General features: G+C 36.3%; 1 protein-coding gene across 1 annotated transcript in view; it reads left to right on the top strand.

Moving 5' to 3' along the window:
• LOC107093968 (corticotropin-releasing factor receptor 1-like) overlaps positions 1-16,223 on the top strand; it is a 106,231-nt gene extending 90,008 nt beyond the window's left edge. Inside the window, exons 11-14 of the mRNA XM_015389343.1 lie at positions 5,063-5,148; positions 5,336-5,471; positions 5,705-5,746; positions 10,186-16,223. Of these exons, the coding sequence (XP_015244829.1) occupies positions 5,063-5,148; positions 5,336-5,471; positions 5,705-5,746; positions 10,186-10,326 (405 nt within the window). The 3' untranslated portion in view covers positions 10,327-16,223. The remainder of the gene's footprint in view (positions 1-5,062; positions 5,149-5,335; positions 5,472-5,704; positions 5,747-10,185) is intronic.
• The last annotated feature ends 936 nt before the right edge of the window (positions 16,224-17,159 follow it).

Consider the following 17,159-nt stretch of genomic DNA (forward strand, 5'->3'; position numbering starts at 1 on the left):
AAAAAAGAACGTTTAAGGTTGTAGTAAGGACATTATCAGACATGCACTATGGAAGCCATTCTGAAGCAGCCAGGGGGGGAATACTGCATGAGCCAAATAGCAGAGACAGGACCAATTGTCAAAATTTTGGTGTCGATCATTCGATTTCATCCTGGACACTACAGAAAATGGGCTAAAAGTGTTAAAAACCGGAATTTTCCTTTAAAGAGGAAAAGTAAATTCTATTTATTTATTCATCATGGAATTTGAAAATTTATTTTCAAATCGTCTTTATAAATGGAGATTTAAAAACAAAATTCATATATCTAATTATATATCTTTTACTAAGTACAAATTTGAAAAGGTTATTCCTTAGTCCATTTCCCTTATGTTTTTCTTTTTGAAATTGTGTTTTCTTTTTGCTTTACCCACTAAATGTACCTTTTTCCGTTACCCTTTTGGTCCTTGATAGCATTGAAAACCCAATTAACCCAAAAAAAAAAAAAGCTGCTTTCATTGGTTAGACATCAATAGTTGGATCATAACACTACAAAGAAGAGCAGATTTGATTCGTGTGCTCAAAGATTAGAAGGGTCACAATATATTTATTGGAAATGGAATAAGGAATAACCTTTTTAAATGTATGATTAGAATTATTAATGAATTTTGTTTTTTTAAATTTCCACCTATAAATAGAATTTGAAAACACCTTTTTAAAATCCCAGTATTTAATGATGTATTAATAGATACAATTTACAATTCCTCTTTAATAATTAAATTTAAAACATTACAAATTGGATTTCAAGTAGCATGATACAAATTTTAGATTAAAAATGGCTGATTTTCTTTCTCAGTGTCTCTCTGGGTCTTCCATAAAGGACCCTCCCGAGCAAAAGGACATAAAGGACAGTTTAACATTCATTAAGGCATTCTTTATTAAGCTCAGACTGAGATGTTTCAGGATCTGGACTGTTTGCTGTAATTGATCATGACCTTTGCCCTGAACCAGGAAATCCTGTCCACCCAGCAATATGCATTAAGCTTAAGCCCACTTTAGTTATACATGAAATAACGTCATAATAACAATCCTTTCTTTACTCACAGGGATCAAGAGGAAGGTTTGGTTTGGCGTAGTAAGAGTTTAGATTTGATGATCTCAGACTGAATATGCTCATTCCCTTCTATGTGGATGAATTTGAGTAAATCTGCAAAGAGTGGGACAAAATCCTTCCACAGTAATGTAAATCAATCATGGGTGATATTGGAAACATTTGATGGTTTCTATTGCCAGAAGAACCATTTATTAGGTTTAGGGGCAATTACTTTTTCAATTGGGGCCATTTATCCAAAGGACAAGGCTATGGAAGACTTCTGGTTAATCAGTCGAAACCTTTCAGATTTGCATTCCTAATCCATTCCATGTAAGCCATAGTGGTGTAATTTTTCATACTGCTTTCTCGTGAACCTTAACATTCAAAATGATAACTGTGGGGTTTTAAAAGGGAACTCTTGGGTATTTTACCATTTTTAAGCATTAAATTATCTGACCTTGGGGTGATTTGTTGGAACATCCATTCTTGATCACATTTGCAGCAGAAATGTTTCCCATCTGTGAATAATTTTCCTCCTTGTCAAATGATGGATTTCAATTGGTCGGAAATACTTTGTAACCATGACTAAAAGCAGCAACGTCTTTTCTAAGGTCATTGCTTATGTCTCTGCTGCTTGGCTTTATGTTCAGGATTTAATCAAGAGCACCTAACAGCTTTACCTTATAGATAAATTTGTTTTTTTGTTTTTGTTTTTTATTAACACAAGGTTAAATTAAAAAACTTAGAATCCAGCAAAGTCCATAAGATATTTATAATGTCCTTGTATGTAAATAGCCAGTATTAAAATGTGTTATGCTTAAAAAATACAGTAGTTCATAATGATGTGAGCACTTCCTTTAGGGATTGTAACATCTGTCCACGTGGTCTCCCACAGAGACTACTCTTTGTTCCAGATCTCATCCGACTGCGACAGTTTGGTCATGTCCCTGTTGAGTTTCAGTCAGAATGTCCCTGCCAGCAATCCACTGGTGGAGTGACCTTCCCAAATCTTCTCCCCTTAACTGAAAAAAAAATCATCTCTTTAAGAGGCACTTCTCTGAACTGTTTCTGTCTCTCCTCAGGCAAACATCTGCCTCTTTCAATCTCTCTTTCTGCCGCTTCTCTTGGAAAATCTCCAGTCTTGCTTACAATGGTGCTTTCTCCCAGGCTTTTTGTGTCTTTGCCAAGCACTTGATCCCTTAGGATCATCACCGGGTCACCAGAATATTTGTGGTCTCTCCTGTGAGGGGGTTGGGAACTCTGAACAGCTTTTATTATCACCACTGAAATGAGGTCCTGTTACAATGAATTAATTCAGGATGCCATTAAAACTGTTAACATCAGCAGCAGGTCAACAGAAAGTGTGGCTCTGCAAAGACTGCCATACATCTCTTCCTGCCAAGGTCGGGTCATCTGGCAGTGTAAAGTATTCCTGTGGCTATTTTTGCCTCTCTGTTACATCATCCCCACCTCTTGCATGAAGTACTGAGTTTGTCATTCATCACGTAGTGGAAAGATAATCTCAAGTAGCACTTTAGATTCACCAGCTACTTTCTTTATCTTTCATCACAATGTACCCAATGAATAATTTTACATTTCCCCACCTGTTCAAACCCTTAAGGGGCTCAACACCTTATTGTGGTGGAGACACCTTAACATCAGGAGACACATACCTCAACGATGTAATTATACTGGGACACCATCCTCAAGCCCTGAAAAGTCCTGCAGGATCAGATTATTCATTTTCATGACAATATTTTACTGTTAAAAAGTTCAAGTTAAATGTTCAGATAGGACATATATTGTCCTTACGCCAATTGCACCATTTCGTTTGTTGATCTGATCTTGTGAAAAAGACCCAGAGATAAAAACAGCATAAAGTCTATTAAGCAACTAGCCGGAGACTGCTTACCAGAAGAAAGAGCTTAACCATTGAAGCAGCTAATATCAGTTTCTAATTATTATATTTGTAAAAAATTAAATATCTACTTTGTTTTTATTTAGTCCTAAGACAGTAAAACTGTGAGTCAATGGTGTTAAGATTAGGTTTATACTGTGAGGATTTCATACTTAGCATGAATAATCAGTTTGCTCTATTTGGGTTTCCTTTTACATAGAAGTGGATATGCTTTGAATTCTTCTTAAAGAACTGTTAACAAGGGGGAATATCTCACACTTGCACTTAGGCTTGACTTCGCGGCCCTCAGGATTTTAAAGAAAGCACCGTATTCCTCAGACTGAAGTTGAAATACAAAATCTACATGTTAGGGAAAAGTTTAAATGTCAGATTATTAAGGAAAGTAGCACAAGATGGCTCACATACCTCTGCACAGAAACGCCTGCAATGTCTCAAGCTACTGATAAATTGATTAAAATCCTGCTCCAGAGTAAGACTGAAACTGATGGTCAAGGTGAACAAACATCTGTTTTTATCTAATTAGTGAGAGGATTGTACAATGTGTAATTTAAAATTTTAGTAACAGAATAACACTAAGTGGGGAACAGAAATAGAACTTAAGAAGAGAAAGCAAAGACCAGTTTCACTACAAACTGAATCTACTGAAGTTTCACTTTAAATTAGAACAGTTAAAGTGAACCCTAAAAAAAAGGGTTTTTAGCCTTAAAGCATCTTGGGCCTTTAGTACCTTTAGTGTCTTCTGGAAGTTTGCTATTCTTTATTAGTGAAGTATAGTACAAAATGCACACATGGAGTTTGCATTTGAAGTCCAAAAACCAAACATGGAGTTGTCTTCATTGTTCCGGTTCTGGTTCTTGGTATGCTCAATATGAATACAGATGCAAGTAAGATCTTTTTTAAAGATGGGATAAAAAGTAAGTTAATAACAGGAACAGTGCTATCATTATTTTCACAGCCAGGACAGTTATAATTAACAAATGGAAAAAAAAAAAATTAGCAGATCGTTCAGCCATAGAAACACACCATAGCAACCGCATGCTTCAGCTACAGCCACTAAAACATAAACGTCACACCTGGTGATTGGCTCCCGCCTAACAGGAGCTAAAGAAATTACTCACTTGACAAAGGTTCATATGTATTTTCGTTGCCATCACTCTCCATTTCAGTATGTATAACCGCCATGTTGGTTAGCCGATCTCCCAGAGTGACATCAAACTTCTGGCTTTGGTATGGGCAAAAACCGGCTTTATTTTTAATCATTAGTATCTGAATATCTCAAGACTCTATGAGTACACATTGCTTAGAATAAGTGCATTTGTGCTTAATTTGAGTATGTAAATAAGATGACCTGACAATGGAATGAGTATTTTAACCCTTAAAATAAGATGATTACTGTAGATATTATGCATGTGAAACAAGAGACTGTGGTTGTTTTCTCATATTTTAAATTTAAATTGTCTTATTCCATTGCCAGCATATCTCACTTACCAGCCCAATTCAAGAAAAAAATCACAAATTTTCAGAAAAACTAGATTTCAGTTTGTATGGTGATCTTTCCCTCTCAAACTACATGGCACAAGTAGTTATTGACATTAGGAAGGATTTGTTTTATGCTCTGTCTGTAACTGACATAGATTTACATTAAATAGCAAGACTTTTCCGCAAAAAGTAGATAAAGAGCCTAGAGCTCTACATTAAACATGTAGGAAAGTAGCCTCTAAGCAGAGCAGGGTTGGTCAGAGGTAGCATGGGCCTTTAGCACAATTTGTTTTGGTGCCCATCTTCATGCTTATAACATCACCACCACTAATAGGGTTTCAGTACAGACTTGTTGCATTTTTCTTTCCAATTAAGCCAGGATTTTCCCAAATTTCCTCCAAAGTTAATCGAAGTTTTCTTACATTTTTTTTTTTTTTTGGTAAATGTAGCAAAAAGTTTTAAGACTAATGTCTTTTAGCTGCACATAGAAAGTTAAAAACAAAAAAAATTTACTGATAACATAAAAGCAGTATTGGTTTTAAGAGAAATGCTGATTTTTTTTATCTTAATGGGGCTTTCTTTGATTTCCCATCAGATTAATTTCATCTTCCTTTTCAACATTGTGAGAATCCTGATGACCAAACTGCGAGCTTCTACAACATCCGAGACAATCCAGTACAGGTACATTTCTTGTAAACCTGCTGCTGAAACTCCAATAAACAGGCTTAAGGGATGAGCATGCCTTGAATTATTCATTTTGTCCTCCATCGCTGAAGCCTGGACCCTGAAGGGCCTTTTAGCGTGAAGTGAAACACTGAGCCGAGTCTTTCTGTCACGGCTGTCTGATCTACGTTCTCCTCGTCTGCAGGAAAGCCGTGAAGGCGACGCTGGTACTCCTTCCTCTCCTGGGAATCACCTACATGCTGTTTTTTGTCAACCCAGGGGAGGATGAAATTTCTCAAATCGTCTTTATATATTTCAACTCGTTTTTGGAGTCCTTTCAGGTAGGATTTATCCTGAAATTAATCAGGCACAAACCGAGTATAATGGCATCTCTATGTGGGTGGCTTTATCATTTGTCTGATTTATTGTAATGCTATTATAATGAGTGCTAAAAAAAAACAAAAACATGATGATTAAATGTTCAACATAATCAGCTGTATTAGTGATTTAACCAGCATCAGGGCATTGATGATGATGTTTTGTTCTCACTTTATCTCCCCGCTCCTCTCTGCAGGGCTTCTTCGTGTCAGTGTTTTACTGCTTCCTAAACAGTGAGGTAAGCAGATTTACTCTAGCTTATTGATTTAACATTTCAGTGTTTTAAACCCCTTCCCTGATGCGGATGCCTAATCATATTCCCTCTCCTCCAGCGTTCCCTCTCAGCTTTCTGTGGCTGTTGTGCTGCATGTTTTCGCAGCTTGAGGAGAATGTATTTAGGGCACAATTAAGCCCTGTGATGTGCCGACATAAGTGACATCACTTTCTACGCTGTATGACACTGTCAGCCCTAATTTGGTCCTGGGGGAAATCACGGTTAAAACCGTCTCAAAATAGAGCTGGAAAGAACGTGCAAGAAGGAAATGCTGTTTTATATTTTTTTAAAGTTGTTTAAATAATTAGTGTTGTTTACATTTTTTGCAAATCAGTTTTCTGCAGAATGTTGAAATTAAACCAGACTATGTGATTGGGATGCAGAAGAAGACTTGGATTTATCTGAGGTAAATCCAGGTCTTCTCGGGGTAGTGCATTTATTTTTCCTAATGTCCTTATGAGTAATGATATAATCATTTCTGAGGGTTGGATAATTGCTGGATAAAACAAATTTTTATAATAATTTTGCAGAATACACATAGTAAATCAGACAAACAAAGAGCCCCTTCTATGTAAATTAAATCATAGCAGAAGCCCAACTGAAGCAGGAAAAACAGAAGAAAAGGAGAACACTTTGAATGTATCTGAATATTTCAAAAACTGCTGATCTCTTGTTTTACACAAAAAGACATCTCAGGTTGACAAAGAGCGGCTTGACAAAGATAAATTGCGACCTTGACAGCAGGTTAAACCTTGAATGGGCTCCAGAAGTAGGCCCACTCATGGCTCACTCACCTGACTGTGACATTCAGAGGGTTTCCAAATAACATCCATCCATCCATTTTCTTACACGCTTATCCCAAGTGGGGTCGCGAGGGGTGCTGGTGCCTATCTCCAGCTGTCTACGGGCAAGAGGCGGGGTACTCGCCAGTCTATCGCAGGGCAACATGGAGACAAAAAGGACAAACAGCCATTCAGGCACATAATCATATCTAAAGGGACTGTAGAGAAGCCAATTACAGTAACCTAACAGTCAACTGTGGGAGGAAGCCAGAGTACCCAGAGAGAACCCACACATGCTCAGGGAGAAAATGCAAGCTCCTGGGCAGGGAATCGAACCCAGAAGCTTCTTGCTACAAGGCAGCTGTGCTACCCACTGCTCCACTGATCAGCCCTCCAAATAACAACATTTTAGAATAATCTGTCTAAAAAAACATTGGTCTAAAAGTCTTGTAATATGTTAAACCTTAGTCTCAACTTGAAATGTTAGTTCTAGACCAAAGTTTTCCTTTAAACATTTTACACTATTATTTAAATTATGAAGTCTCTTTCTGATGGTTAATCAATCAAGAATAATTTCAGTTTATTTATATAGCGCTGATTCAAAACAAATGTCATCTCAAGGCAATTTAAAGAGACAATTTAACTAGATTATGCAGTCAGAATCAAGAGCCCATACTTTCAATCTGTAACTTTGATGAATTTTGTTGAGAAGCCGAATCAGACTGCACATATGATAAGCAGACAATAAAATATCCTAGAGAAGAGCAAAAAAATCCTCAGAGAAAACCCCACTGACTGCCCATCAATGCCCCGTGATTTGACCCAGTAAGAAAGCAAAGAAATGGTATATGTCACCTTTAACTTCACAATGGAAAAAAAGATGATGGTAATACTCAAAATGAATTTCACACTGAGTCAAAAAATAAAAGTTCTGCATTGTCTGGGCTCTCATTTAACCCCTTATTGGACTCTCAGTGAAATACTTTGAAAATCCACATTTTAAGCTAAGATTGTTATCGGAGAACAGGACAAGATATTATTACTTCTAACTTTTAAAAATATGTATATTTTGATGGTAAAAATCAAGTTTAATCTAATAAAAAAAAAAAACAATCACTTATTCTAATATCTAAAAAAAAGTTATATAAGAAATTAAAACTGTGAAATAAAACATATTATTTTTAAATTAGGAATTTTTTAACTTAGGATGATTTTTTTTATTTCTTTATATGGTTTAAAAATCACTTCAAAAGCCTTTTTTTCAATTTTTTTGGTTTAGTATTTAAATAATTGTTTAAATTGGCTTTATTTACATTAATTGTATATATAATCTTTAGTTAAATAAATAGATATTACATATTGAGATTACCAGATTTATGAAAAAGCCTCAGATGCTGCTTTATTATGTTCTCATTTTCCTTAAATATTTGTTAATTGTAAAATTTGTTAAATAAATTAAACTAAATGAACTTTGATTTGAACAGTAACTGTTGTAGATAACGGTTTCTTATTTGTAGAACTGTGAAGGATTAAAAACTCAGTTCACCTTCAGGCGGCCATTTCTGCAAAATAAATCATCATATTATTATGGGGAAAAAAGGCTTTAAAAAGTGTTTGGAGTCTTTTGAGTTATGAAAAATTACACAATAAGATTTAAATCAATTTAAGCCTTCTGTTGCATTTAAATCAGATGAAAAAGCATGGTATGACAAATCTAATTGTGTTCTCCAAAGATACAATCGATACCCTCACGCCTAACCGGACCTTAATGACTTCAGCTGAGCCTCAAACCAGCCGTGAAGGTAAACCCCAGACTGAAAGATCCGGCTCGGTCTGGCCTCTGCACCGAGCAAAACAGATTAATCATTACAAGTTATTCCTCAAGCAGCATGTGAATGTAATATCTGCTCCCCTTCAGTTACCCATCCTCTCTGCGTGATCGCTCGCTGGATGATGAAGGAATATCTCATCATGAACTGCCATGTAGCTCCCAAACAAAGGGCTTAACCAGCATGTGCAGCTTCCAGAGGATATTGATTTAGGATTTTGTTACAGGCTGAGGCTTGCAGGGAAAGCAGTGGGGAGGAGTGCAAGAGATGAACAAAGGATGCCTGCAGTCACATTCAAGAGAAAAGGAAAACATTTAGCTAAAGAATATGCAGAGGATTGAATCATCTTATTTCAGGCCGAAAGCCAAGTGTTATTTTAGATTAATGCACTCGTGGGGGGGTGATGAGAAATAACCCACATTTCTGATAACACATTTTATTTGTCTGGTACTTTTTAGATCTAGATTCTTGAGTTTTTTGTTTTTTACCAGTTTTCCTTGTCATTTAGGTAAAGTACCATACAGTCCACTGCAACAGCCGAAGGATAAAGGCATTCAATTTGGGTTTCTAACTTTCCACTGCTGAAATTAACTTGTTTATTTTAGCATCAACTTTTACATGTGCCAGAAGAACGAACCTCTTTCATTGGGAGTTATGCTAGTAGGGCTCATGTTAGGCAAGGCGAAGAGAGTTTATTTGTATAGCACAATTCAGTACAAGGACAATTCAAAGTGCTATAAACAAAAAGACAAAAAAATAGATGAAAAATAAAGGTAAATAAAGATAAAAACACAATAAAACAGGTAGTAAACAGTTGGAAACCATAGAAAAACCTCATAAGACAAAGATAATCACGGTAGTTTTCTGATATTAAAGGGAAAAAAGCCTGACCCTACATGTGAAAGTAATTAACTCCACTTGTTACATCATGACTTAGCATTTATTAGGTAAATTAGTAGAGAAGCTGAGATAATTAGTCCAGAAGATGAGCTCAAATGACTGGCTGCACCCATGCCTGATTCCTTCCAGACCTTTTGACTGAAAGAAATCAATTAAAAGTACCTGTCGGACTAAGTGTCATAGTCTTTCTAAGTTTCTAAGGATGCAAATCTTTGACGTTCATATAAACGACCAATGACCACACACCTAACCCCTGTACCAGCGCCACACCTCATTTCTAAGGTTTAAAGAGTCAAGTAAACCACAGTGACAGTCATTATTTAGAAATGGAAAAAACTTGGCATTGGTAAACCTTCCGAAAGGTAACAGAAGAACCCAGAACAACAAAGCTCTGCAGGCCTCACTCACCTTAGTTAAAGTCAATATTTATATCCATCTTCTGACTTATCCCTGTTGGGGTCACGAGGGGTGACCCCAGCTGTCAATGAGGAAAGGTGGGGTACATCCTGGACAGGTCGCCAGTCCATCACAGGGCAACACAGAAACAAACAACCATTCACACACACACACTCAGGAAGCCACTTAACCTAACAGTCATGTTTTTGGACTTAGGGAGGAAGCCAGAGTACCCAGAGAGAACCTACACATGCACAGGTAGAACATGCAAACTCCATGCAGAAATTGAGGAATTGAACCCGGAACCTTCTTGCTGCAATGTAGCAAAGCTACCCACTGTTCCGCTGAGCAGTAAATTTAACACAACAAAATAAAAATATAGATTTTCAAAACCAGAGCCCAGTCGATAATAATGGTGTTTTTCTTTTGTTGATTTTGCATCAACCTAGAATGAGTGGTGTGTTTTTTTAGCTCTGGGTTTTGATGTTGTTTGCAGGTCCGCTCAGCTGTAAGGAAGCGGTTCCATCGGTGGCAGGAGCAGCACTCCATCCGGGCCAGGATGACCCAGGCTATGTCTATCCCAACTTCACCTTCACGTGTCAGCTTTCACAGCATCAAGCAGTCCACTTCGCTATGAAACAGGAAACCAGCTTTATCCTGCATACTGGGACAAACCCTCCAGCTGTCACTGTCCACATTTCTCACCACCTCAGTGAAGTAGACTCTCTGAGCAGGGACAAAGAGACTCTGCGTTGGTCCTCTAAACCTCAGGGGGGACATTATAAAGACTTTCTGGAGAAAATGGATGGGGACTAGGGGAGAACAACATTGCAGACTTTGCATTATTAAAGGTTAGTGGATCAAAAGATCAGCGAAATGATCTGTATAACCTGGAGTTTCAGTGTGAATGTACAGCACACCGCCCGGTTTAATATTGGCTTTCTGTAGAAAAAGCGCCTAGTGTATTCCTGCCTGCATAATTTAATTTAGCAATCATTTTCCATTAAATCCTGTGACGCACGGTTTCCACTGGGATGTGTCCACTGGGATGGATTCCCAGTGGACACCAAAGGCAGAAACCAAGTTGTTAAATGTTTAGAAATGTGTTGATACTTTTGTTTTTTCAGTGTTTGTTTTTTTCGCACTTTCCTCCCCTGTTCTCAGCTCAGTTCCATTGTTGTTCTTTCAATGGAAGGTTAAATACATTCCTTACTTCTACCTGAAGAGTTTCGTTCCACAGTAATCAATTCAGGCTGTTTAGTTATATTGTTTTTACAGCTCTCAATAACATCAACCAAATGGAGAGTTTCAAATAAGACGTTCCTAAGGAAGGAACAATTATCGTAAAGTATACATTTCTGTGGATTAAATAAATGGGAGTGGATTAGTTGGTTTGAGCATAGCAGTGTCTTCACGTTTGATGGGGTCGTCCTTTAATGGCCGTTTTGACTCCTTGTGGGTCACAGAGCTAATAATGAAAGGAACTAACACATTAGTGCAGTCTTTCAACGCTGATAGATGCTTTTTCTTGATTATCTGCTGCCCCGTGCCCCAGATATTTTCCTAAGTAAAACTAATTACTTCCCTGCTGCTGGTGCCGACCAGCTGAGTTTAAAACGTCCTTCTATCAGAAAGTGTTTCTGTATGCGCTCATACATGAACATGGGTTGTTTTACATCCCAGATTATGGGTCACTTTTATTAGACTATGCCATGTTTATTTAATTCCTTCAATCCAGAATTAACCAATATGGGGCAACTTTTTTTTCCACAAAAAAAAAATGAAGTGCCATTAGTAATTAGAAATCATTTAATGCTGGAATCATCAATTATAATTATTACTATGCAGGAAACACTAATTTATTATATTCACAATGATCGTCATGATAAAATATATCCTATAATCCTCCCTAATTCACTCTGCTTAAGTCCTCAGCATGAACAGGGCAAACTAAACACAAGTATTATACATTCCTGTCCCAGTTATACCTCATCTACCTTAACAAAATTTGTTTTAACCAATACAGTTTAAGTTAAAAAGCCAAGAATCAAAGTGTTTTCCAGTTTCAAAAAAACTTCTCTGTCCAAGCAGCTGATCTTTCAGCTGCTAACAAGAAGGCCACCACATGGAGGCTTCTTCTAAATCCATGGGAAGGCCATGGGACCTACTTCCATTTAAAACCCGCAGACATACAGATTTGATGAAAGTGTTTGTCTGCTGCATGTATGATTAGTTTCTCAAGTAATTTTGAGTTTGAAAAAGCAAACAAAATCATAGAAATTTCCCACATCGGATCCGTGTTTGAACCAGCTGAAATGTTTTAGCACTGCGCACAAAATCTTCAGAAAATCTTCCTATGTAAAGATTCATGTGCATTTTTAATTTTTAATTATCTTCACAGTTCAATGAAATATAACATGATAAATAAACAGATTAATAAACAACAATAGTTAATAGCATGGGTACAAAAAAGATTAATGGGGGGAAAAAATGGAATTAGGAAGGACAAAATGGCAACATGTTTAAGGAATCAATGGGTAAACAGACCTAGAGCAAAGATTATAACCCCTAATGAAATCAGAATAACTCTGAATGGCTTCCTTATGGTTTATATTATTTAATGACGTCTCATAATTCAATTTTCTTGCATCAGACTTTATCCAACTCAAAAATTGAAGAAAGAAATTTCTTTAAATTGAGCATGAAATCAAATTTTCTTGTCAACTTTACAAAACTCTTGTTTTCCTGTTTTTTTCTACCCAAGTGTGTAAAGAAAAAAAAACAGAATCTGCGAAATGAACAAAGGGGCAAACTTAGCTTCAAAATCTGTTTAGAATGTGGGATAATCCATAACGCTGTTAGATGTACCTTTTGCGTTGGTGATACAGTAGCTGCTAAACGTCTTTGAATGTGTCCTTATGAAAACTGTCAGCAGCTCAACCAGAAAAGCAGATGAAGAGAAAAGGAGCGTACTTTAAAATATGACAATCCGATCAAATTTTCTATCTAATTTTAAAGTACAGTTTTATTTAAGTTGTCAAAATTGTTAACATTTTTAGATGCAGGTTACCCAATCAAAGCAAAGGTTGAGGCTGCCTGTGATGCTCTAGCTGTAGACAGAAGATTACAGCTAGAACGTCTGTATAGAAAGAAATTAAACATTTAAATATTTGTAAATAATCTGTAAATAGCTTATGTCACTTTAAACACAATTATTTTGCTCTTATGGAGTAAATAAGCTGTGCTGAAACTTTGCAGATAAGCAGTAAAGAGCATTGCTGGCTCATCCTGCACTCAGGGAAACTTTCTAACTTTTCCTCCAATTAAAACCCATAATTCACATCTCACACTTATTTAGACCTGAGCCGTAACTAGCAGCAAGTGATCATGTTAACGGCAAGTGATCGTGTTACCGGAGCTGACCAATCAGAGCAGAGGAAGTCTGTTTAATAATGAGGTAAAGGAGAGGGGGATCTATCTCCATAGAAACATTAAACAGTTCTGTTTGTCTTTAAATCTATTCATGTCTCACCTAATAAATGTAGAAATGTAATATTAGTTAAAAACAATGTGATAATGTATATTCTTAAACTGTGTTTATAAAGTACATTTAAATACTTTACTAAGATTAACAAATTGATACATGCTCTCTACTGGATCTCACTACTAGGCTGAAATACAGACATGATAAAAAGATAAAGTGCACCCTCTTTTCATTTTTATAGTTTCACATATTGTGTTAAAAAATAAATCTACTGTTTCCATGGTTTTGAAATCTAGGTAGAAACATTTTTTTCCTAATCAACTAAAAGAAAGTAACACTTGTTTCAAAGAGATTAAACATATAGAAAATATGGAAACAAGGACTGCAAATTATATGCTCTTAAAATATGGTCAATATATCCTGTGGACTGACGGAAAGATATCAGCAATGACCCAGGAGAAGTAGCTGTTGTTGAACATCAATCTGGGGGGAGTTATAATGCCATTTTAAACTGTTTGAAGTCTATGCCTACTTTAACTTTACTTTAAAAGTTGTGTTTCATTTTTTTTTACCACAGCTTGAACCCAAGATAACCCATAACATACATGTTATCCGATGTGCTTTCACAGGGTTTCTGCAGGTCATTAAAAAAATATTAAAAGTCATTAAATGCTTATTTTTTAAATTAAGGCCTTAATTGGCATTAAAACTCATTAAATGTGATTATCGTGGCATTTAAAATGCCTTATTAAAAAAAGTTTATAAAATCAATTTTGTCAGAAATATTGCGATATATTTGCATGGAACTGCTTCCAGTTGATCGTAAAGCTGTATGTTCGGGAAAGAAGCTCGAGGCGGAGATAAAGCTAGAGAATGAGAAATTTCCACAAAACTGGCTGGAAAACGAGAAATACGGGACATGGCTGCAGCCTGTCGACGGTAAAGATGACAAAAGATTTTGCGGAGTATATATGAGAGTCATGAGCACTTGTTGATGTCATTAAAATTATTTCTAAGAGCATTAAAAAGAATTAAATAAGAGTTACTCATTCCTGTATAAATCCTGTTTCAGAAAGCCTGCTAAATAAAAACCTAGAAGGGGGTGTACTTTAATTTTATCAGAGCTGTAACTCTATTTGCTGCTAAATCTATTTTAGTTTCCTTCGTCTTAACTTTAACTGTGTTTGCTAAAGAAGGCAGAAACACACTGAACCAAAATATTCAGATTAGTCAGCAGAAAAAAAAGAAAAGAAGCTAAAAGTTAAGTAATTCATGAGTTCTCATATAAGGTCTCAGTTTGAACTAAGAACATTCGGTTTTGAGACGGATTTGGTAAAAAAAAAAACCTTTGGAACAAAACTCTTCAGCTTATCAAAGAGACTTAAATTTGTCGCTCGAACATAAGTAAGACTGGGGAAACGTCAACTTTTGTTCATCAAGTGATTTTCACTCAAAGAGTCACACACTGTTTACAGGTTAACTGTAATTATATAAATAGCAGAGATGAGGGGGTGGGATTTCACAAATAGATACCAAAAACACAAACCATGCACTGTAAGTCATCAAGGCACATCAACTGTTCACGTCCACATTCCTATGAAACCAGTATGCCTAGCACCGGTGCATTCTTAACAACTGCTGTTTTACTGTCAATATCTAAACAAAACTCCTGTTTTCCTTATCTTGCAGTTGTTTTTTGTTTTTCTGTTGTTTTTTTTTTTATCTCTTATAAGTGATTTGTAATCTTTGGCTATGAAATGTCCAATTATTTATAACTAAGAGACATTCTGATGCCATCATGAATTCTCCTTTTCTGAGAATCATCATCTGTTGTAGCTAAGCAGCATTTTTAAAATAGAAATAATAGATTTACGCAAACGTTATTGCAGTGGGGGAAACAACTATTGTATTAGTTTCAATTTGCAAGCAGAGAATTTTGACCTAAATAAAACAAAAGCATGAGCTCAGCTTGGTTTAGGTGCCAAACTTCCCATGAAAGACATTTTGCAGCTGTTAGTCAACTTCTTTAAAATCATCTCTAGAAGTATTTTTCCCCTGTCTTCTGTTTCTTGAATGCTCACAGATTTCCTGCAGAGCTGAAGTCTGTAGACTATAAAGACTGGACTCTCTGTAATTAAGGGTCTTTGCTCAGGGACCCAGAGTGGCAGTCCGTGGGAGTGGGGCTTGAACTCAGAACCTCTGGATTCCAAGTGCAATGCCCCAACCACCAGACCACCTACTTCCCAACAGGTAGAGAAAGCTACTCCTCCAAGATGCTTTGCCCCTTTAGACAACATTTAGAGCAAAGTTGAATTGGTGAAAACATGAAATTATAGAGAAACGTCTCTACAGTTAAGTGCAAAATTATTTTAATAAGACCAAGGGGACAAATGTAATAATAGTTAGCGCTGTGTCTTTTTGCAGTATTTTGGTCTTGTTTTTATTTGCTGATGAAAAAAAAACTTTGACAAAGTTATTGTCATTCTAATTGACTAAATAACTAGATCTCTTTTCATTTGAGTCAATGAATTAACTTTATAAGGTGTTTTTTATTCTATGTTAGCCGATCAAATCTGAAGCCTTGTCTAAATCCTTTAAATAATGGCGAACTCATGGGCCTTATCGAACAGGAGGCTACAGGGATGCTTTATCAGTGCTGTTCTTGGTGGCTGGGATCCCAGCTCATCTTCCAGCTCCTTCTGTGTAGCTCAGAGCTCATCTATCACCGTTCATATCATCATCTTCCTCCCTGGTAAAAAAAAAACATCTTACAAACAAAAACATCTTACATTAACCTTCAGACCTTTTCTATTTATTCCATTTCGAGCTAAAAACTGACATAGAAAGAGTTTCAAAAAAATTGTTTCTCCCACTGTATAAATTATTTATATGTATCAAAGGTTCTTAAACATCACCCAAAAATGTTTAGATTTAAAGTCCAGATGTTTTAAAATGAGCAGCGTATTTTATATGCTGTCATTCCAGTTAGGAATGAGAGGAAGATGGTTATAGTGACAAAAAATTGTATTATTTATTGGTATTTATTTCAGATTGTGTTATTTTCATACTTGAAAAGATGTCAAGAGAAAATAAACTGTGTTGAATTCAAGTGAATTTTTTTTTTTTTTTTTCATTTCTTTTCTGGGTCACAAAAACACAAAACTGTGCTCAGGTTAACACTCCCGTTTTGTCTCCATCGTCTCCTGAGAAAGAAACAGACAAGAAACCCACTCTTAGCGTCTCTGGCTTTGTGTGCGTTCGGCTCTCGGAGGGGGAACATCGGCTTTTAGATCCACTTTTTCCACCCAACTGCACAGTCACCATTTTCCGGGAACAAGAGAAAACTTTCATGTTTTTAATCGATGCTCAAACAATGTGAAATGGAGGAAAAAAATCGGGTATGACAGTTTTCATGACTGTTTTCTGTGAGATTTTAGGCTTGTGGCGTTACTTATTGCTTAATTGGATGTGAACGTCCATGTGAACATTTAAGGAGAACAACAGGGTTAGTCATTGCTGGGAGGGCAGCTTCAGGGCAGGCTGTTACTGCAGCGTAGCACATTCATGTTTATAATCAGGCTTTTCCAGATTTGGGAGCTAATCTTTACAGTTCATAGTCAAGATGATTAAGTTTCTCTTTTTTTGTGGTTCTTAGGATTATATAATGATTGCTCGTGCAGAACAGAACATTATGGATGTAGTAAAGATAATTTGACCCAATCACTTAACCAGTCGTTTGCTTTTTGCTTTTTTTTCATGATATCCGGGCCATCATCTGCTTTATCTTCTATGTTTAATTCACAACAGACCCCCCCCAAAAAAGCCTAAAGAATGGACAATGGCACCCAACAATAACATTTCTAGCCAAATCAGAGGGTTAACTGTCTTAAACACTCAAAACTTTGGACCAGTTTGATTTTTTTTTTCTTTGGAATAAAATAAAATCACTGTGGTGAGAAATTGTGCTACATTTTGCTGTAGCTTCT

This window comes from Cyprinodon variegatus, unplaced genomic scaffold (genome assembly GCF_000732505.1).
Source record: "Cyprinodon variegatus isolate N-32 unplaced genomic scaffold, C_variegatus-1.0 Scaffold456, whole genome shotgun sequence".
Classification (NCBI taxonomy): domain Eukaryota; kingdom Metazoa; phylum Chordata; class Actinopteri; order Cyprinodontiformes; family Cyprinodontidae; genus Cyprinodon; species Cyprinodon variegatus.